Source organism: Dermacentor silvarum, chromosome 3 (assembly GCF_013339745.2).
Source record: "Dermacentor silvarum isolate Dsil-2018 chromosome 3, BIME_Dsil_1.4, whole genome shotgun sequence".
Classification (NCBI taxonomy): Eukaryota; Metazoa; Arthropoda; class Arachnida; order Ixodida; family Ixodidae; genus Dermacentor; species Dermacentor silvarum.
In genome coordinates this window covers 102,631,552-102,654,249 of record NC_051156.1, presented here as the reverse complement: position 1 = coordinate 102,654,249, position 22,698 = coordinate 102,631,552, and the positions used below count along the sequence as shown (strand labels likewise).

General features: G+C 45.5%; 2 protein-coding genes across 3 annotated transcripts in view; both read right to left on the bottom strand.

Annotated features, from left to right (window-relative positions):
* The window catches only part of LOC125939643 (3-beta-hydroxysteroid sulfotransferase-like), a 28,816-nt gene extending 26,173 nt beyond the window's left edge, over positions 1-2,643 (bottom strand). The window contains exon 1 of one of the 2 annotated variants that reach the window (XM_037709911.2): positions 2,361-2,643. The gene's annotated coding sequence lies outside the window, so the exon portion shown is untranslated. The remainder of the gene's footprint in view (positions 1-2,360) is intronic. The other variant, XM_037709914.2, reaches the window with a different exon arrangement.
* A 1,588-nt stretch (positions 2,644-4,231) lies between these two features.
* The window catches only part of LOC119445638 (sulfotransferase 1C2), a 54,596-nt gene continuing 36,129 nt past the window's right edge, over positions 4,232-22,698 (bottom strand). The window contains exons 2-3 of the mRNA XM_049663480.1: positions 10,935-11,271; positions 4,232-6,406 (exon numbers count right to left, since the gene is read on the bottom strand). Coding sequence (XP_049519437.1) covers positions 5,791-6,406; positions 10,935-11,266 — 948 coding nt within the window. The 5' untranslated portion in view covers positions 11,267-11,271 and the 3' untranslated portion in view covers positions 4,232-5,790. The remainder of the gene's footprint in view (positions 6,407-10,934; positions 11,272-22,698) is intronic.

Here is a 22,698-nt window from a genome sequence, read left to right as displayed (position 1 = left end):
CCCATACACGACTTCCGAATAAGGAGTTAGTGGTGACTTCGCACCTCACGAGTTCGGATGTTCGTGGTTACCGAGTGTAAAAGGCAGAAAACGGAAGCGTGTTCATATTGTCCGCGTAGACGGGCCGCTTCGAGTCGACGTCTTCACACAAGTTGGCCGCTCGCTCGTTTGCATTTCTGCCTTTCTCGAGATTTCAACGCCTATTGTGATGACTGCCCTGTTAAAAACGCCTTTAAATGTACAGCTGCGATGCCTGTTTTGGTTTTGTAGTCCCTACGCAACGGAAGGGGAAGAAAAGAAAGCAGCAGTGGTATATGCCCTCAGTCACACCGCTATCACCACTCATAATTAGGCGTGAGTCTTTCCGATAAGTTGCTCCTACGCGCGGCTCATTGCCTTATCACCCTTGCGGTTCGAGTCGAGAAGCTAGAAAACTGAGCAGCGAGTGACTGACCCGAAACGGTCGCTTTACGACCAAACACCAAAGCGACCATTTGGGACCATCGCAAGCTTCGCGACTAATTTTGTCGTTGGTGGTCACTGACTGGCTGGTGCGAATAATCCTTTAGAATTACGTATAATCTTTAGTAACGGCCACACCCGTCTATGGGCCATACTTCAAGTTGGCGGCTAAACGTTTAGATGAAAAAAAAAATGTAGGCAGCCCTAACCTTTGACATAGGTGTCTCTTAGTGGAACTCCCACCTTGGCGTTAATTCTAATTACTCTTAATTATTCTAGACACTTCTGTAACTCAACTTGTTTGTAAGTAAACTGATTCTCTATATTACATCTATAATGAAACCCATGAATTCTGCACTGTACTTTTTTTGTGATTTATTTTGAATTTCATCACCGGTCGTCTCAGGATGTGAACCGGAAGGGCTGTACAGGAAACGAGAATGTCACTCGATGCTCGTGCCACTAAAAAAAATCCAACCGGAAAGCAATCGCGTTCGGTGGGCTCAAGCCGCGCGCACGTATGAGCGAATTTTCGCGCGCGCTGCTAGATGGCGAGAGCTGCACTTTGACCTCGGACGTACTCTAGTACCGGGCGCGTGGTCACGACCACCTCCTCCGTGTTTCTCCGTGGCAGCGCTCCAGTGGCTGGTGCAATCTTTCATTTTCGCAGTTTGCATTTGCAGCTAGCTAATCGAGGCCCTCCGGCTCACCTGTCAGCTGCTCTGAGTGCGCAATGGGGAGCAAGTGTTTGATGGCGTGCGACGGCTACAATTACGCTCATGGTGGGCGCGTAGGCCGAGGAGCGCGGTAAGTGAGCAGCCGGCCGCAACTCCGGCGTCTCCGACAAGGGCATACAACGTGCACGGCCGAAGCGAAAAGGAGAGCTCGCTCCAAAAAAAAAAGGAAGAAAGAAGTGTTCCATGGGAAAGAGCGCAAGTTCCCAGAACTCGTATTCAGAAAAATTACCCCAGTAGGCCTTTTCCCGCGTAAGGGCCGTTCCTTGGCAACATCGCGAAATAAATTACGGCTTTTACACGAGTCTATAGGGTATACGAGTTATGGAAAGCAAGGGATTGCTGGGAGCACTCAGGAAAAAAAGTTAACCATGGGCTAACTACATCTTTGTCATGCCTGAGCAATTGGCACTCCATCCATTTGCAAACAACTGGGTGAGCATTCTCAATACAGAGCAAATTACGATTACCGACACATGCCGTTAGAACCAGCGACGCTGTGCACGAATGCTGTACACAAAAAATAGCTTTGCCACAGTCAAGCAACAGTGACGATTAGAAAAGCACACACGAAGAAAACACCCTTATTGAGAAGTACTTGTAATGCAGAGTACGTGCAGGCAGATACCAACTATTCTTCGTTATAGGCCGCTACAAAAGAGCTGGGAAGTGAGTTGCGAAATCATGCCTACTGCTTCGGCTAGAGATCTCTACCTTTTTCATCATTACTTCGCTCTTCTTGGATATGTTATAGCGATAAGGTCATATATATATATATATATATATATATATATATATATATATTTACTGAAATTGCTGGCTCTCGCCGTAATTGTCCGTGTTTGTGGATTGGTGTTTGTCTTCGTAGTGAGTGAGTCCTAATAGTAGCAAATAGGTTCCTTAAATAGAATACTGTATATGTATTTTCGCTGCAGTACTAAGCAGCGCCACCAATTTAGCAACTTCAAACAAACCTTGCTGATGCCAGGTGTATCTCTTAGTGCACCGACAAAAGTAACTTCAAAGAAGAAATAGAAAGACATGCGTATTTCTAGACGCGTCCTTTATGAGATGACATTCAGAAGACACAGGTAGCTTACTGCAGTAACAGAACGAATGTTACGAGGGTAAAGTCATTCAGTGAAAACGCGAATTACTGCTCACCTCGTTTTGTTTCTCTTTGTATGCAGGACTCTTCAAAGCGAACGTCCGCCTGGTTCTTCGTCAGCGATGTTCTGGAAACTCCTAGGGGCGCCGCGTAAATTGGCTTTCTCTTTTATACGTCAAGCAAATGACGTCACCTTATTGTGATGGATGGCCTAGCCTCTGATACTTCAGTTCAAGGAAATGAATAGTGCGAGCATTCAGCCAGCGGCTGATCAGTAGGTTTATAGCGGACGGCTGCTTGGCTCATGACATCCTTCCTCCAAGTGCCAAAGTCACGGGGAAATTCATTATCACTGTGTCGGACGCTGCGAGTGTGCTTTCGTGGGCGATAGTGTGGCGAGCTCTTTTGTTCCGATTTGTTGTCTTTACTTGTCTCGCGATTACATGGTCGATAAGGTGTTCAAACAGACTCATGTACGTAGTGTGAAAAAAATAAAGCAGACTACAATTATCTGCTGTTGACTCATTTATTGTGACCGTAGGGTGATCTCACAGAGGGCGCCGTCGTCGTTTCTGCTGTGACCTTTAAACCTGGTTAATAGCTTCGAAGAATGTAGCTCTGTTAGATGTAGCTAAGGCCCTGACTTAGCGATAAATAGCAAAGAAAAAATAAAAGTTTTCGCACACAATATGCGTAGAATGTGTTATAGTACAGATGATTGCACCGTGGACGGCATCCCAAGCAGCGCAATTGTTCCGACGCATGGTTCTGGAGAGATGATTGAATGTTCTCGTGGCTGTCATCTAACGCAAATGCACAGAACGACTAGAGATGGTGTTCAATAGTGTTAAACGTAAATGGTCTGAAGAAAACTGGAGAAACAGTCTTACAAGGAGAATCACGGCAGGCCAGCAGAAAATGATGAAGAGTGTTAGTTGGTTGGTTGGTTGATCCTCAGTGCACGGATGCAATCCGCTCTAGGGGATTGGCGATGATCCGGGTAGTGCACGTGTTCAAAGCGTAATAATAATTTTGAGGATTATTAATTCAATCAGAACTTGTAACTGGAACTTGCGAAATTAAATATTACCGGATATACTCGTAGATATGAAGCCCAAAGTATTAATATATTACAGAGAATAAAAATGGGAATAACAAAAGAAAGACGACACGAAAAACTTTAGCATATAACTTATTTTGCTTCACCCAATGCGATTGCACAGGATATCACAAACGTTCCGGTCAGTAAACCCAGTTCGGTTGCGTCAAAGGAAAGAACCACGGGGAGACGTCCTCTGCAGAACAATAGCTTCGTCATTGTTGCTGTTGCAGTTGTTGCTGTGGTCTCAGACTTCTTACGATGGACGCAACGACATTCTCTTCCACGACCACAGTGCCTACTTTGGTCTCCAAAATGTATGTAGAGGAACCGCCACTCTCACAGCCAGCGCGCCCGCGTGATACGCAAAATTTGTCACAAATTGCCAAGAGGCAGAGTGGCGTGATAGCGCTGCCTCCCAGTACTTGGGTGGGAGCGCTTGTTGGCGTTCTCTCCTACTTATGTGCGGGAGATTGATCGTCACTTGGATGAAAGCTATCTCACGCTACTCTGCCTCTTGGAAATTTAAGAATTATCAGGATTTACGTGCCAGAAGCACGCTATAATTATGAGGCACGCAGTATTGGGGGGCTCCGGATTCATTTTGACCATGTGGAATGCGGGCGTTTTTGCACTCCCCCCTCCTCGCCCCCCCCCCCCCCCTCATGGATGTGGCTGCTGGCCACATTCGTGTTCGAATGTGGAAGTTTCAAAATCGTTTCGCATGCAAATATGACCTCTAATTATTGAATTTATTTTGGTGTATTGTTTTCCAAATTAAAAAAAAGAAATACACGTGTGCGAAAAAATTACGTTTTTTAAGCCATTTACACTTTTTTATTTATAGCACCTTTACACGACAGTCCCGTAGGCGTCACCATGTTTCATCATGCGCTAGCCCGTCCACTGCTTGCCTCAGCTGCCTCCGTCACCTTCTTGTTACAATGCATGCACATGATGCCTCTGCGGCTCAACATACCTCTGTTTTGTCGGATATTGTACACGATGACTGTGTGGACGACACGAACCTTTCACCACAGGGCGCTTTCAGAGCTTGTCCACACGGCACGGGCAACGTTTACGGTTCTTGTACTAAAAGCGGAGCCAGAAATGCATTCAAAGCTGTCCACATTTTCTCCTTATGAAAGAAATCACCATCACCATGTTTTTCACTTTGTTTTTCTATTTGGCAAACACTTCGAAGGAGCAGCTTGTCATGATTCTGTCATAGTAATGCTCCTCGGTGCGGTCACTATCTGATTGTTTATTTTCCGACTAATCGCACGCGGTTTCCCTCCGTTGCGAGAGATTTGTGCTTGCCGCGCTCAAGCCTTCGAAAGCAGATGTTCTGTATTTTGTGATAGCATGTAGCAAATATGTATTATCGCTAGTCACTTGCTTACTCTGTGAACCGTTGCGAAACGTCCAACGTGCAGCTTCGAACATTTGTCGGCTGTCCGTGTAATCTACGCCAGTCTTGCTTCGGCGCATTGATTCAAGTGTGCACCCATTCACTTATTCTTGATACGTTGAAAATAGTGGGCGCAAGTTTGCGCGGTTGTGCGAGGGAGCCGGACCGCTTACTATGCCAGTAAGCGGCAATGCCAGTAAGTGGAAAGTAAGTGCAGCTATAGCCCAGTACCTCATTTCACAGTTGTTCCTTTCGTGCACTTATTTAGACACTCTCAAGAACGCTAACGCACACACGGCCGTCATCGTCACAACTATTTCGAGGGGCAACTCCCGCTGGCGGTTAATTTGTTAATTTACGACCAGCGTTCTCTGCTACTGCCAAATTGCGGTGTTAAAGACATTCAAAGAGCACTCGTGGTGCATGTCTCTAGAGAAGCAAGGTGCAAATTTGGGCTCGTCGGTTGGGCGTGATTACCCTTGCAAACTTGACTTTACAGCGCATACATAGACAAAGGGACAGCAAGAGTCTCGAAAGACAAGCGATGACTTCCAACTGAAATTTTATTTTGAATAACATGCATATATAGCCACGACAGCTCGACAAGAGCACCCGCTCCAAAACACGAAGTGAACATGAGCGAGCATTAAAAAATCGAGCCTCAACCGCCCTCTTAGGAACAACCGGACATTTAAACTAACAGCACCGATAGATCTTGTTCAAAATAAAGAGCCGCGTTCGTTTATTTCTGTTCTCAAAGTTCTATTCTCGGAAATGTTGGTTTGATCAAGATGAAGGACTTTGTATATTGACGTATCCAACCGAAAACGAGCGACACGAAATGTAAAAGTGCAGTCGAGTTGGTGTAGCATTGTCACGGATAAAACGGCACAATACGTAGGACACAGGGTTTCCTGTTCTGTGTATTGTATTGTGCTGTTTTGTCCTTGACAGCGCTAGGCCATTTTTTGTTCGCTTACGAACAAGCTACTTCAAGCGCTTCCTTCCGAATGTCTGCCCACAAATTCATAAACGAAGCTTTCTCCCCTTCAGCTCTAATCTTTGCCTCGAGGCGCTGAAGTTGGTCAGGCTTGAAGTAGTTCTTCCAATCACCAATTTGAGCATTCCTCACAATACCATATTTTTTGCAGTCCCCGTCGTAACCATTCTTGCAGGTCATGTTGTTTCTGGTCATCATGACCTCCCACTCCTGGCTGCGCAAGTTCATCACAACGACACTTTTCATGCGGCTGGGTGAAGACTGTTCCAGGATTTGGTCAAGCAAGCCGTTTTCGTCATCTTCGATAAGCCTTCCATGGCGATCGCCAAGAAAGCGCGCCAGCTTTAGCACTGTTTCGCGAGTCTCTCTTTTTAGCTGCTCGTAAGTGAGGAAGAGCACGTTGGGCCTGTCTCTCAATGCGTAGCCCGTGGCTACGTGGTCAAAATAGGAGCCATAGCCGAAGTCCTTCTTCAAGAAGTACTCGAAGAACTCGTCGAACGTGCCGTCCTCGAAACGGTAGACACTGAGGTTGGTGACCATGTGGAACAACGACACACACACGTCCCAAGGATTTCTTGCCACGTACACGTACCTGCCGAAAGAAATAAAAAGAAATATAGTAGTACTGGGTATCAGAATAGCACTAAGCACTAGCTCATGCAGCTTGAAACACAAGAAGTTCTTGAAGAGCTAAACCATTTTCCGAATAATATCAGTAAAGGAATAGAAGCCACCTACCGTATAATAACTCGAGAAATAAATGGTGTTTTCGCTTTTCAGGAAAGAAAAAACTTAGTATAAAAAGTGAGTAAGGTCAAGATAAAACCAAGAAATAACTTCAACACCTATAGGTTTTACTGGAATCCGCAAGGTGGATGATGCCTCATGCAATGGTAAAATTTTAACCTGCATGAAGCTATCAGTAAGCTACGAAAGAAGGATTTGGTTGTAGGTAGATCCGACGTAAACGTTCAACTTTTTTAGAGATGCGTTAGGCAGAGGCGGCAGTTTTTATTTTTATATATGAAGTAGGCTTAACGCAAGCCATTTGTTTCGGCACGTATCATGCTACCCCAGGTCTCTAAAGCACGTGGAGCCGCTAAATATGCGCTTCCCTCGCATCAATCTGCTCTGTGTGTGTGTTGTGGTGCAGCGCGCCTGAGTGAACACAGCGATCCGTGAAAGTGATTGGTTGAAAAGCAATCGTGTTTCAGCTGTTCGTATATTTCACAGTTACGAACATGTCGAAGTGGAATCTGGGCTTCACAAATTAACAGAAGCGTTAACTATCCAAAGCAGCAGAGTAGAACTCTTCACCTAACTGCTCGCTCCGCTGACCGATTTTCTTGCCTGCTGGTCACTATCAACAAAACTCGAGTCCCTCTGTTTCCCATCACCTCGTTCATAGATAACCTCAATTTAATCCAGGCCGCAGCGAATAAGTCCGTCATTGTGCGCCGAAAATAATCAAAAATCTCCCACAAGATTTTAGCTCACTTCGTCTGGCGCTCTGTATGCGAGCCAATGCGACATGACAACTTGTTTCTCCCGCTTGACCGGGATGGCAGCGGTCTTGCACATTTACTCTTCAGCAAGTATTGTAGCGCTCTTAAAGACAATGTCTTAACGAGTTGCGCCCCTTTTTTCCGTATCTAGTTTTTTTTTTTTTGTAGCTTATCTCAGGGGCCAATGCCGCAGATAGTGCTTTGGAAAAGTGCGGGCCTACCCGAAGGTAGTGCTGCGCAAAAATATGGGTCGCGCTTGTGAGTATGCGGAGTGTAAAAATGTTGGCTGATACCGAAAATCCTGAAGTCGAAGAATTTAAGCAGCTCATCATCCTCCTCCTCCCCCTGACGTGAGGGGTGACGCGATAGAGTGCCGTGTGCAGTGACTCCGTTTCATTTTCATCACCACTCACTGAGGAAGAAATTGTCGTTGACCGACGTCCAACGAAGGTTGCATTGCCTTCCAGCTTTTTTGCGCTGTCGAGATGTAACTAACCCATTTCTACGCAAAGTCGTTAAGCGCCGGACGATATCTCATTTGCCTTCTCTTATGCGTCATTTATTGAAAATTGTACTTTCCACGGGCTCCAAAAGTAAGTAGTTGATGCTGTTGTATATCTTCAAGCGAAACTTTCATCATTTCTTTTATTTCACTCAGGTAGCAAGACGTCGTAACGGATTCTGTTGATGTATGCTCCCCCCCCCCCAACGCATGCCATTACACCACACCACATTCGGTAATCTTCACTTGCCAATTTTATTATTCGCGTTTGGAAAGTGTGTGTGCCTATGGAAACAAAACATTTTTAATGAACCTCATACTTCGACATTCCCTGAGAAGATGTGGCAAAATGCTGATGAATTGTTTCTTCCCTTTGACATACATTGCAGGCTTCGATTTGTGCTTAAACGTTCCTGATCATAAACTTATGATCTGTTTAGTGTAAGTGCTTGAGGCTTTCTTCTCTGCAATAAGGAAAAACAAACAAGTTCTTTTCTATCATTTGTACACTGAAACGTTGGCTTTAAACCTATGTTTACAGCTGTAAAAATGGTACAACCGAGAGGATTCTTTGTTCCGTCGCCTGATTGCTGAGTCTGTCACAAGCCTGAGCCAACTGATCATATTTTCCTAGACTGCTTGAACGCAGTATATTTATGGGATGTCTGGCAGCAAACAATGGAAAAAAGGATCACCCGTGCCACGGAGCACCCGTGGCATACAAAGTCCCTATATAGGAAAAGTACCGCCATCCTTTGATCAACGCTGCTTCTCTCTCTCCTGTAACTCCGATTTGACTATGATAACGCGCGCCTTCACTTCTTTATACATATTTTTTTTTTCCTGCGGCAGAGCCATGTTGAAAGTCACTCTGCGTAGCCGCAGTCGCCGGCGGCGGCCCACGCCCGGCCTGAAAGCTTCAACGTGGACTTTCTAGGGACGCCACCATCGACTTGTTTTCGCAAGCAACAAGTAGAGAAAAAAAGAAGCGCTTTAGGAGAGGAGACGGCGGAGGAAAGATAGATGGCGGTACTTTTTCTATATAGGGACTTTAGTGGCATTACCTATGGCGAAAGATTGCTTCCTGTAGAAAAGGATAACGATGTAGCAAAAAGGTAACTTGACGTTAATGCTTACTCAATGTTAGGCGTACGAGATGGCAGTGCGCCATACAGATCTAGATGCCAAACCGTACAGGAAATACTTTAGAACGTCTTGTAAACCTGAGAGAAGTGTATAATCAGCAGAAGGAGAAGCCAGATTGGTTGGCTTTGATGAATGAACTTGCAAATTTAAAGCGCTTTTTGTATTGTCCAGCCAGGGATCGGCTTAAATATCATACTTTTCGGCAATTAATTTGTGATTGTGCTGTTTTTGCTGTTATTTTGCACGAAGAACACAATAAAGAAAAAGAAATTGATAGCGCACGGGTTAGTGCACCCGACTAATAAACTTTCGGTTTATGTAGCAGTTTCTGTACCCAGAATATCACCCACTGTCTGCAAACTGTTCAGGTTATTGCCACTTGATTTTTCTTCATTTCGGCGTCTCCGAAGGCCAATTCTAGTGCCCTTTACGCGCATTCTTATCTGGCCTTCTTCATCCATGTATTTAAAATGCCTAGAGCCACCGTTAAACGCCTCTTTTGTTAAAAAGGCAAGCCCTCAGGCCTGCTGGTACTAATTGCCATGTAAGTAAGCCACTGCATGCAGGATATCCCTCTCTTGTGTGCGCAGAATCCTGCCTAGCATATTTGATGACGCTAAGGTATGCGTGTAAGAAGTACAGCGCTGTTCGTATTCCATTCACTGTGCTCTAGAGGTAGTGTCAGGCTTCGAAGTTAATGGCTTTGCGTAAGAGCTTTCTCCTTATGAATACGCTGTATATGTAACAAGATCAACTCTATGCGCTGGACGTACACAGAAACAAATATTAGGGATTCGTTGTACATAAGGTATATAAATGCACGCGTATACTTTCAACGTATGTTTAGACACTTTACGGAGGCACAGTGGCCGAAATGAGACACACATGCGCTCATTCTAACTGCGCGCGCCTTACGCCGGAACAACTAGTGCAGCTGTGCTTAACGAATAAGGCCATTTGAGGCCTTCAAGTGCAGGTGCGAATACGAAAAAGACGTCGAAATGAATCTGGGAACGAGAAAGACGGAACACGTTTGTCTAGAGCTATGTACGGGGCAGTAATAATCCTAAATGAACTCTAAAGAACGCCGATTTCCCAGATGGCCTAGAAGAACCGATCCCGGAGGTAGCGTAGTATTAAAATTAGGCTGATTCCGTAGGTAGTGCAGTCTAAAAAAAAAACTACAGTGCACCCTAGTGTGCCTCAAAAGACCTTGCCTTTTTTTATCTCAATCTATGTGTTTATTTATTACTTTATATAAGGAGATGTTTGTGGCTGCAGGTGGCGCTGGCTTCTCGCCTTCTATGACGTGATAATTATGCTCAAAAACGTGGTCAATAGACAATCATGGCTACAAAGAACCTCAGCTACAGAATCGATAGGTCACTGGATAGGTGCCTGAATAGAGCAGTATAACAAGAGCCAACAATTAAGGAAGTCGGCAATGAAGGGGGCCAGATCTGAAGAAAGAAAAGTGCAGAAATTCGTACCAGAGCGTCCAATGAGCGAGAAGCATTGAGCAGCACATCAGTAAAGAAGGAGAAGGGAAACGAAGACATTTCAGTGAAAATAAAAGAAAGCTTCGTTTATGGCTTCTTCCTACTTATTCGTAGGACCCGCACAACTTTTCTAGTGCCTAGCGAAAAAAAAAGTGACAGACGCATACAGAAGGCATACTATACACTTACAGGTCGATAGATTGTGTGTGTTGCCTTCTGTCTGTCGCGGTCTCAAGTATTTTCTACCAAACAGTAGAAAAAGAGCCTTTTTAACTGCTGATTAACTGCTGATAAGCGCTGCTGGTTAACTCCGATGGCCCAGAGTTCTTTATAGCTGTCGCCTAAGTCGAATACTCAAAAGTTTCTTGCATTCCACCCAATCGGTTACCTCAGTGTAGCGAAGGTTCAACAACGAAACAGCAATGCCACTGAGTAACATTGTCCTGTGCAATATATGAATGTGCTCACTTGGCATCGTCGCTTATCAACTCAGGTTGCGGTGGGAGATGTGTGGCGAGGCATCGCAACGCCAACGCTGGTCTCCAGTCGTCGACGCCAACGTACTCCATCGGCCGGGTGTTCTTGGTGAACTGGTCGTAATTCTCCACGCCTTCTCCTTCTTTAAGAATTAGCTGGATTATGTATTGTACCCAGTGCGTCCCGCTTTTGGGATATGACCACTGCACCAGATCTCCCTTGGAGGCCTTGAAATTCAGGGCTTTCTTCACCAAGACCGGGTCGACGTTTGGACATCTGGGCACGCCATCTATTATTTGGTAGAAGGGCCCTCGTTGCTCCATTGAACCTAGAATAGTTTTTACTGGCTTTATTATAGCTGGATGCAATAAAAAACACAGGCGTTTCTGCACTGTTGGGGGAAATAAAACAAAATACAATAGATTTGCGGGACCTAGAAAATGATGTATTGTAAACAAGTAACATTATCGACTCACTCAATTCACAGTTTTAAAGCAGGAACTGACAGCCCAATTTCACGAGAACCAGCTTTTTTCGATTACTTGCATTAAAAGCTTCCATTGCTTGTAATTCAAAGGCAAATTATAAAACGTTCGCATGACTGAAGCGTTCAAAACTTTGGTCGCATAAAAGTGCTTGGAACACACAAAGTGACCGACAACCGCTGAAAACGTGCCACCAGCTGATTGGGGTGGAAATTAAAATACTATGATTTATTTTAATTAAATCGAGCATGCTATTCGACTCAACTCGAAGGATGGTAATTTTAAATGGGCTCACAATCTATCTCAAAAACGGCATGTCATGACCCTTTGCGCTGCAACTTGGTATTATAGAGCTAGATTCTTAGCAAGTGATCAGAGATTGCTGCGCGTAAGTCGGCTATTAAGGTGTACCATAGGATAATTTTAAAAATTGCATTTAAAAATATTTTACAAGCGTTTCTGCTTTATTCTGTGCCTATCACCATATAAGTGAATTCACGCTTCCAAGTGGCACTGCCAGCGCGGCAACTATTGGAATGGCAGAACCGCGGGGTCCATGGAGAAGCACACTTCATTGCTTCACATGCTGTCGGTAGTATGAATGTTGTTGTTCTTGTTCCCCAATGAAATGGCACAACCCACTCTGGCAGGTCGGCCATGAATCGGGCGGTGAAAAAATAAGAGGAAAGTAAGTTGAACTAGACGAAAGTAAGTTGAAATAAGTATCTTGTAAATAGGACTTGAATGTAACTTGTCCTCGGGCACTCGAGCTAAACTTCTTCGCTCACACTCAAGTTTTCGAAACATGACATGCTTCGGAAGGGCCACATGCTGAAGTTCATATCCACTGTTAACGTACATCTCCCAGTAGTAGAGAGAGAGAGAGAGTGAACTTTATTTAGAACCAGCCGTTTAGTCGGCTGGGCCTAGGCTTCCTACGATGGGACGTCGAGGTCTTGTCTCTTAATTCGCCGCTTCGTAGTAAAAAAAATTACCATCAATTACGATACTTCCTAATGGGAAACTTGAGCACAGTTCTATACGTGTTTTCATTTCACGATATATAGAGGCAAATAATTTCAGAGACATGTAACAGAGTTGACAATCGTCAAAAATTTGATCTGCGGGTCAAGCGCGTCGGGTTTTGTACATGACTCGTCGAAGGTTCCAGTGTAATCGCTGGTGCCGCTTCGCTTCCAGAAAGTACTATACAATTCGTGCCGCGCATACAATCCGATTACAAAACAATCGCAAGCCATGACAATGCATGAAAACAATCACGAACGAGATCAAACCAAGGAAACTAAACAAGCGCGAGCGAGAGCTGGCGCGAGCAGACGAAAGGTACGACACGAGCGGTCCGGCTGAGACTAGATAAGAGTAGGCATCGAGCGGTCGGATGGGTTCGCATTACACCAGTTTCACACGTGCACGTCCCTGCTGGGGCCACTCTCATTGGTCTCCACCGTTCGGGGCTCAGTCTTTCGCCTGCCGCTCCGCATTCGCTCTTTCATCTTTCGCTGTTGTGCTCGTTCGCTCGGTACGCCGGCGACACTCGCCGCAGAAACGGGCCATTAAGGGCTGCGCTCTAAAACTCAGTTTTGCTCTCGAAAACTAGATTTGGCTTTGTGGAAAAAATCACCGCCCCTTCCACTCCGTGAAGTTGGTCGAACAGCTAAGTTTTGCATTCGCGGCCACACGGCTGGCACGAATGGCGCTACTTGCGGATGATGGGACCCGTCGGCGTCCACAGGCGACGGCGTTCCTATAGCGTGTTCCTCACAAAGTGAGCAAGCTCTCGCTGGTGCGCACGTCGGGCGGCTTCTTCCTTGGGAGTATAAAAAGTCTTGGCCATTTTCGAAGAATGAACGTGGACCAAGAACCTACCGAGCCTCTCACTGACTTACTTTTCGCAAACGCTCATTGGCTGCCTGACTCACTCGCCCCCTTCTCAGCGCGGCCCAGCTGCCTGTCTCACTCTCTCCCCTCTCGCTCCCAGGTCACATGACCACGCCAAGCAGCAGGATGGCACAGGGTCGACCATGAACAGCTCCGCTGTTAAAATTCCGCTTCCATTCCACCCTGAGTAAGTGTATGCACAGTGAAGCTGTTGCTGACGTTAGACAAGCATCACCGAAGTTAGATAACGTTACACTTGCACCACCACCACAACTCACGTACGTTAGGCGTACACGCACGTTTGCAAGTTATATGTACGCATGGTGGGGAAGCTGCCATAGAAGCCCATGCGTCCTACAATGGCGGCTTACGGAGTCACGGCAGCGCCATCTACATTAGGCGGGGCCAACTTCTCGGTGTAAGAATCTCAACGTTTGTCGTTTGAGGCGTGTTGCGCCAAGTCATCTACTGCGCCAGTTCACACCACATCGCATATACAAAGCCCACAAGAGTACAAGCGAAGTGTAAGCGAGAATAATCGTCACAACATCGCGTCACAACCTAACCTGGATACACCCATCTGTATTTATAGCCCTGAAGCACGTTCATAGGTTTCGGCTGAAAACGCGGTAATTACTGACACAAAATTCAAACTATACCTACATAATACCCATAATATAGTCCTAATCTCCACGAAATATAAACACGGCGATTAGATCTCAACGCGGACAAGGCCAGAGCTTAGTATCACTCCTGAACATAGGGAGAAAGCTAGTGCTGAGCAGTTCCTTGCAAATCTAATGATTGGGCCACTAAAGTTTGAATTTCGACCCACATTGCATATGATACACCCCTGCTTTCCACTCAATTTGAAATTTGTACGTAGTAGAGCTCATTGGGTACACTAGGGAACAACGAATAAAAGTCGTATAACACTTGTCAATCACTTGTTATGCAATTGTTTATACTATACCTGTAATCTATTGATGCAAATTTACGTGAGTACGCAGATAAACCAAATGTTAACCCAATTTCTACCAAATTTCATCACGGTTGCACCGCCATGCAAAGGTTAATTCTGTGCCATTCGGAAATAGACTTGTAATGCCCCAGGGCATTTGCATACCTGATTTCCATGCAAACCACAAACCTTGAACTTCGCCTACACACCTATCATAATCCTCCCCTTGTTTTCACCAAATATAATCAACGTGTTTAGTAGTTTGTCGAGGACACCGGTAAAATTCCTTTCTACATAGTAGAGAGCGTAAAAATACGGACAAAATGACCATGCAGTTATTAATTGCAGTGCTCGATCTTGAGCCTGAAACGCTAAACATTTTCTACACATTGGCTTCAACATGCACTCATTTGCAGCTATTGTGATCTCGGTGTCATGTACAGCACACGCAACACTTCAAAACATTGCCTATAATGGCTGCGTAAAGCTTTCAAGCACGTGTTTAATTGATTTTCGCAAAGCCCATAGTTGAGTCACGGTCCTGAACATTTTTCACACATTACTCATATGATGTCCTTTTTTCCTTCAAAATTAATTGTCTGGCACGTTAAGTCCTTTTATGAAATGGAGCAGTGTTCGCACACAGTACTCGACATTTGCTGATAATGCTCTAAAGTCCTTGCATCAGTAATTTTCTAGAGAGGTTATAATTAACGGACACTGATCAAACTTCAGTTATACATCACACATCACAGACTTCCTATTTGTACGGAATATAAGCAATGCGTCTCGTTTAGTTCACCCAGGAGGCCAAGAAAACTGAGCCACGCGCACTGTATCGAACATCATTATAAGGATTGATTGATTGAACAACTTTATTGAGAGTACTGCGAGGTTAATCCGGGGCGATCCTCAGTACCGGCCTAGGCTTCGGCCGCGAGCCCTTGCGTTCGGGCGGCTTTCTCCGCTCGCTGGACGGCCCAGAGTTGTCTTGTAATGCGGAGCTGAGCAGAGCCGCCTCATGGTGCGCCCTGCGGTTCGAGACTGCCTCCTCGTGGTTTCTGTATATTTCGTCGTCTAAACTCGAGCATTCCGATAGCATCTGCCCCAGGGTTGCCCTGGCATCGCACGTCCTACATTTATGCGCGCGCGCGCGCACACACACACACACACACACACATGAAAGTTCGCTCGATTTAGGTACGTGTGTGTTTGCAGTTGTCTCCAAGCAACTGGCTTCTCCTTACTTAATTTTTTGTGTGGTGGTGGGTATTTGCGTCTACCAAGCTTGTAGTGCTGCGTTATTTCATTATAGCTAGTCACACACCCCCTCTCCTACCCACTCCCACTCTTCCACGCATACGGCACGGTCGAGGCTTCGTCGGCTTCCGCAACGGCTGGGTTCGTGAGCTCTCGAGCCACCGCGTGGGCCGCCTCGTTGCCGGCCAGTGGGGTGAGTGTGTGTGCGGGCATCCATATGATGAACGTGCCATTTTTGCTTTGGATTTTGCTCTCGTTATTTCTTAGTATTCGCAGCGCCTCTCGGGAAAGCACCATTATAGCACCTTTATAGTTCTGTGATGAAAGACAGATGAACACAATTACAAATAACTGAGTAGAAGAAATAATTGATAGCGAAATATTGCAATTTCCTTTAACTGGCACCCATGTAAACCTGCTAATGTTTTGTGTCATAAGGCTCATGGAAACAAATACGTTACATCACGACACGACTGTTAACAGCCTTGCGTGGGTAGTTAGCGTTGAGCAGCCAGTGTGCATCATCTCCTTCAGCAAAGATGAAACTAATGAATTGCTCCTGGCCCCGTTCCGGCTGGCATCTCTTTGTATGCAGGCGTGGGACCGCATTATGAGAAGCTATGGGGCCCCTGTAATTTTTACTTCGAGCACTGAGATTTAAGTGCTAGAAGTTGAGAGGGCACTATCAATGGCTCGCCAAGCGGCTTCAATAAACCATAATTGTAGTAGCAGGCATAACCAATTATTACTCTTCTAATTTCACACATCCAATTCATTACTACGTAAAAGTGACCCCTTGACCACTTGTTGCTAGTTTCTTTGGACCAGCACAAATCAATTTTGACACAGCAGGCATCGGCGATTGTACAGAAAAAGCGATACCTCACGTAACATGCCGGATAATATGCATCTAAAAACGGTACTTCTGAAATATTGCATCAGCCACTGTTCCAACAATACAAGAAAAAGAAATTAAATACAGCAATATTTTCTTCTCGAAAGAAAAAAAAACGGCCAATAAAAAAAAGTAAGCATTATATGGGCTATTCGTACATCTCAACACCACGGATGCCTCGCCCATCATTGCTGATACAAAAGTATTCACTATTTATGAGCATATGCAAATGTGCAGCATACACACTTTCTAAATTTTTTTAACGAGACATCGCATATTGCGTCTTGCATACACTGCATTTAGAGAGCATTTAAAGTTACTAACATCAACGCAACACAATCTCTATAACCGTCTTCTGGCGAAGTACAAAGGTTATGCGAAACATTTTGCTCTAGATTTTAGATTTCCGCCATATTAACACATTCTGAATCGTAGCGGACAGTAATGAAGATATGCCCAAGTATCAGCAGTACAATAACTGGTAACGTGTAAACTGGCTTTAAATAAGTATACTAGTATATAGTACATAGTAGCAGTACACTGAAGTTTGACTATTCCCTTATTAACAGACCTATTTCGGATGTTACATGTTGATGATGTACGGTGTTTAATGGCGCAAGGGCCAGATATGGCCAAAGAGCGCCAGGCCAGTGTTCATGAGTTGACAATGGAGCAATGAATTGCGAAAGGTAGATGTGTCGCGGCTGTAAAAGGGCCTAAAAACAATCGCTGTAAAATGCGTAAAATGTATAAGTAATAAAATTATGGCAATGGCTAATGAGGTGCACTATGATCACGAAAGAACAAATTGCAAGATAATGACGATAGGCGAAAATATATCACAGACAAATCTTTTTAAAAAGCACTACTGCCTTGACAGACCCTTTGAAAACGTAAGGGCCTGGAGGCGCGTGCTATGCAAAACTACTGTCGCTGCGACATCTCTCTGAAGAGAGGACGCGCTACGAAACTATTGGACAAATAACATGCAGTACAACATCGCTCAGAAAATCCAGAACAGCTTTAGTGCTAAACAGAGGTTCGTCGCCAAGGAACATAGCAGGGTGGAGAGGGAGACGGCACTGGTACGCTAAAGGGAAGTGTCTTTTTCTCTCTCTTTCGGCTTCCCTGCACTCCACGAGCACGTGTAGCACGGTAAGCCTCTCTCCACATCTACCACAGGTTGGCGGGTCATTTCCAGTTAATAGAAAATTGTGGGTGCCATATGTATGTCCTATTCTCAAACGAGAGAATAGGACATTAGTTCTTCGTATTTTCGTAACAGGATGCCACGGGCCAATCTGTGGCTTAACTAAGTGGAGCTTATTGTTCGTTTCGGCATCCCACAAGCGCTGCCAGTGGCTTCGAAGTTTCTTTCTCAAGTAGGGCTTGAGATCTGTGGCAGGGATAGAAGCGGTAGGGTTAAGGGCTCGCGATGTAGTTGATGTGGCCATTTGTTCAGCCAGAACATTGCCCTCGATGCGTCTATGGCCAGGCACCCAGCACAAAATAATATGCTGGTTAGACATGTATGCTTTGCACAGAGCAGAATACAGTTCAATGAGTACAGGGTTTTTGTGTTTATGTAGAGTCATGAGGGCTTTTACGACGCTTAGGGAGTCTGTAAATATTATTGATCTTTTCAGTTTTGATTTGCCTATACTCTTCACAGCCGATAAAAGTGCATAGGCCTCAGCCGTAAAAATGCTTGTTTCCGGGTGCAGTACATCGGACTCTGAGAACGATGGTCCGACTACCGCATAAGATACCCCTGCATGTGACTTGGAAGCGTCAGTGTAGAACTGAGTGCAGGACGAGTACTTGGACTGAATTTCCAGAAAATGCATTCGGATATGTGCCTCTGGAGCGTCTTTCGTGACCTCTACAAATGAGGTATCACACTCTATGAGCTGCCACTGCCACGGTGGCACTGGCTTTGCTGGGGCCATCAGAGTATTTCCAGGTAGTGGGATATCGATTTGTTGACTAATTTTCCTTAGACGTACTGAGAAGGGATCTCTTGCTGTCGGCCGGTTATTAAAGAGTGTGGCACTGGTCATGTCATTTACGGTTGAGAAGGACGGGTGTTCCGAGTTCGAATTAACTTTCATGAAATAGGTGAGGCTTAGGTACGAACGTTGCATGTCAAGCGACCACATGTCTGCCTCTACATACAGGCTTGCCACAGGACTTGTCCTGAAGGCACCAGTGGCTATGCGGATGCCTAGGTGGTGTACAGGATCCAGCATCCTTAGGACGCTTGGTGTAGCAGAATGGTACACTATGGCGCCGTAATCTAGTCTTGTGAGTATGAGGCTCTTATACAAATTCAAAAGACACTTTGTGTCACTACCCCAAGCGGTGCGTGACAATACTTTTAGAATATTCATTGTTTTCATGCACTTGTTTCTTACATACTGTATGTGTGCCACAAATGTTAGCTTCGCATCTAAAATCACACCTAAAAACTTATGCTCTGTTTTTACGGCCACACGTTTTCCCTGCAACTCAATGTCAGGATCGGGGTGCAGACCCCTCTTTCTGGAGAACAGGACGCAGGTGGTCTTTTGTGGGTTAAGGCTAAATCCATTCTCATCTGCCCAATTAGACACCTTGTTCAGACCAAGCTGAATCTGCCGCTCACAGACTGCGAGGTTGCACGAGGCGAAACCTATCTGTACATCATCGACGTATGCAGAATAAAACATGTTTCTTGGGATATACAGACGCAAGGAGCTCATTTTTACGATGAAGAGAGTGCAACTAAGCACCCCGCCTTGTGGCACTCCGGTTTCCTGCACAAATGGTCTTGATACAGCATTTCCCACACGAACACGGAATGTGCGATTAGATAAATAACTTTCGATGACATTTAACATGCAACCACGTATACCAACGTGTGAGAGGTCTCTAAGTATTCCAAACCGCCAGGTGGTATCGTAGGCTTTTTCTATATCAAGGAATACAGAGAGAAAGAACTGTTTACGGACAAAAGCTTCTCGAATTTGCGTCTCAATACGTATCAAATGGTCGGCGGTGGATCGTCCTTCTCGAAACCCGCATTGGTACGGGTCAAGCAGATTGTTTGATTCGAGGAAATGTATTAGTCGGCGGTTTATCATTTTTTCAAACAGTTTGCAGAGGCAGCTTGTTAGTGCTATGGGGCGGTAACTCGAAGCAGACGATGGGTCCTTGCCCTGCTTCAGTATAGGAACGACAATGGCCTCTTTCCAGGCAGAGGGTATCTTGCCGGAGGTCCATATAGCATTGTATAGGGTGAGGAGAGTTTTCTTTGTTTCATGGGGAAGGTGTTTCAGCATTTGATAAGCTATGCGGTCAGAGCCTGGCGCAGACTTGTTGCAACAACTAAGTGATGCATACAGTTCAGCAATACAGAATGGCTGGTTGTATGCTTCGTTTCCAGTACATTTTCTTTCTAGTTTCTGTTTTTCTATTGTAGCCTTGTGCCTTTTAAATGTTTGGGAATAATGAGATGAGCTGGCCACTTGTTGAAAATGTGCTCCTAGGCAGTTAGCTTGGTCTTCCAGAGTGTCGCCTTGTGTGTTTACCAACGGGAGTGAATAAGTTTGTAGCCCTTTTATCTTATTAACTTTCTTCCAGACTCTGCCCTCGTCTGTATACGAGTTTATGCCTGATAAAAACTTCTTCCAACTTTCTCTCCTGGCCTGTCGGCGCGTTCTTCTGCCCTCCGATTTAATTTTCTTAAAATTTACAAGATTCTCCGCAGTTGGGGAGTCGCGTAGCAACCCCCACGCTTTGTTCTGTTTCCTACGAGCGTTCCGACATTCCTCGTTTCACCATGGGACACGGCGTTTGCAGGTCGCACCACTCATTTCTGGTATACATTCAGAAGCGGCATCGACTATGAAGGATGTAAGATACTCGACAGCAGCATCAATTTCCATCGAAGATAAGTCAGACCACGAGATACTACTCGTAAGACTTTCGAATTTCTCCCAATCTGCCTTATCGAACTTCCACCGGGAAGCCTGTGGTGCAGGTTCGTTTTGTAGTGGTGATCTCAGCAGTATGGGAAAGTGGTCACTCCCGTAAGGATTTTTTATAACTTCCCATTTAAGTTCAGGAAATATAGACGGGGAAGCCACACTGAGATCAATTGAAGAAAATGTTTTGTTTGCAAGATTGTAGTAGGTGGGTTCCTTCTTATTCAGGAGACACGCACCAGAGGAGAAAAGAAATTGTTCGATTAGGCGTCCTCGCGCATCGATACGCGTGTCGCCTCACAAGCTGCTGTGTGCATTGAAATCGCCAAGAACGAGGTAAGGTTCCGGTAATTCATCTATAAATGATTGAAATTCATGCTTGTGTAAAGGATAATGTGGGGGTATATAGAGCGAGCAAATGGTTACGAGTTTACCCAGAAGTACAGCACGAACGGCTACCGCCTCAAGTGCCGTATTGAGTGGAAGTTGCTGACAGGCTACACTTCTGTCGAGTATGATGGCCACACCACCAGATGATGAGGCAGAATCCTCGTGGTCCCTTCTGAAAACAATATTTTGACGTAGGAAGTTGGTGTTTCTGGAGTTTAGGTGTGTTTCTTGAACACACAGCACCTTTGGATTGAATTTATTGATAAGTTCTTGGATGTTGTCTAGGTTGTGGATTAGTCCCCTAACATTCCACTGCATTATTGTGTTCATGTTTGAGGAAAATGAAAGGTGCTGTGTGTCTCAAAAGGGAGGAGAGTAACTTACTTTACAGAGCCTTTGTTAGGCCCTGTAATTGGTGTTTTGTCTTTTTTGGAGCGGTCGAGAGAACCTCGCCGCTCCATCGACGCTACTAGCGCCGTTTGGCTTGGACTGGTGTCCATAGCCTCTTGCGAGGCACTGGACACCCGCTCCAGAGAGCGATGTGTGCGTCGCGTAGACTTCATCTCGAGCGACGAAGTCTTCGTCCTCACCGGACCGGAGGTCGACAGGACCCCTGGGGCCTCTGCGGTGCCCTGGCTGCTTCCGGAGCTTGTAGAGGCCACTGGTGTGGACAATTTGAGAGATGGCAGGGCAGCGTTGGCTGCTCCCACCTTAAGGGCGGGTGGCGTTGGCCTCGGCACGCTAGGCGTGGTCCGGGCTGCCGCCAGATGCCGTTGTGGTGCCGCCCCCCGTTGCACCACTTCGGCGAAAGATGTTTTGAGCAAGAATAAAGAGGAGATACGTTGTCGTGCTTCACGTAATGTTATGTTCTCCTTCACTTTTACAGTAATTATTTCTTTTTCTTTCTTCCAGGCTGGACAAGCTCTGGAGTATGCAGGGTGACTGCCATCGCAGTTAGCACAATGTACCTCGTCATTATTGCAATCGTCAGAAGAGTGACCGGTTGTGCCGCACTTTGCGCACATAAGCTGCCCTCGGCAGCTCTGGGATGCGTGACCAAATCTTTGACATTTGAAGCAACGTCGCGGGTTCGGTAATGTATGGTCGAACTATGAAGTTTTACGTAGCCGGTTTCAAGAGTCTCGGGTAAAGTAGTTGAACTGAAAGTGAGTATTAAATGCTTTGTTGGGATTTCGTTGTCATTCCGTCTGATTTTGATGCGCTGCACATGGATTACCCCTTGGTCCTTCCATCCATCCAGGAGTTCTTCTTCATTCAATGTCATTAGGTCTTCGTCTGATACTACACCTTTTACTGTGTTCATTGTTCGATGTGCGCTTACAGAAACAGGGATGTTACTAAAGGCTACGAGGTGTGTGAGTTTGTTGTATTGTTCCTTGTCTTTTAGTTCGAGGAGCAAATCTCCGGTTGCCATCTTTGTTGCCTTATACCCAGCTCCAATGGTCTCTTTTAGGCACTTGGCCACAAGAAATGGGGAAATTCCTCTAGCTTTCGTAGATGGTTGCTCACAGTGAAGGACGTGAAATTTCGGGAAAGTTTCTTTGTTTTTTGGCCAGAATAGCGAGGTTGCGTCGGTGCGTACCCTTTTCGAGGCACGATCGGTTGTAAACGGGTTTGAGGATCCCATGGAAAGAAGTGGTTTATTCGGCAACGGCGTCTGCCACCCACCACGGAGCCCAACAAGGGGACGTGGCAGAACGTGTAAACAAGTCTGCACAGCGCCAGCAGTATCCCGTTACTATAACCTAATATGGTATACCCAAGGTAGGACAGCCACACCAGGTTAACCATTGCCGCCAGGAAAAGTTGAAGTGAATGGAAAAGATGAGAAGACAGGAAAGATTAAAAGTGATAGGGAAAGACGAAGATTGGAGAGAGA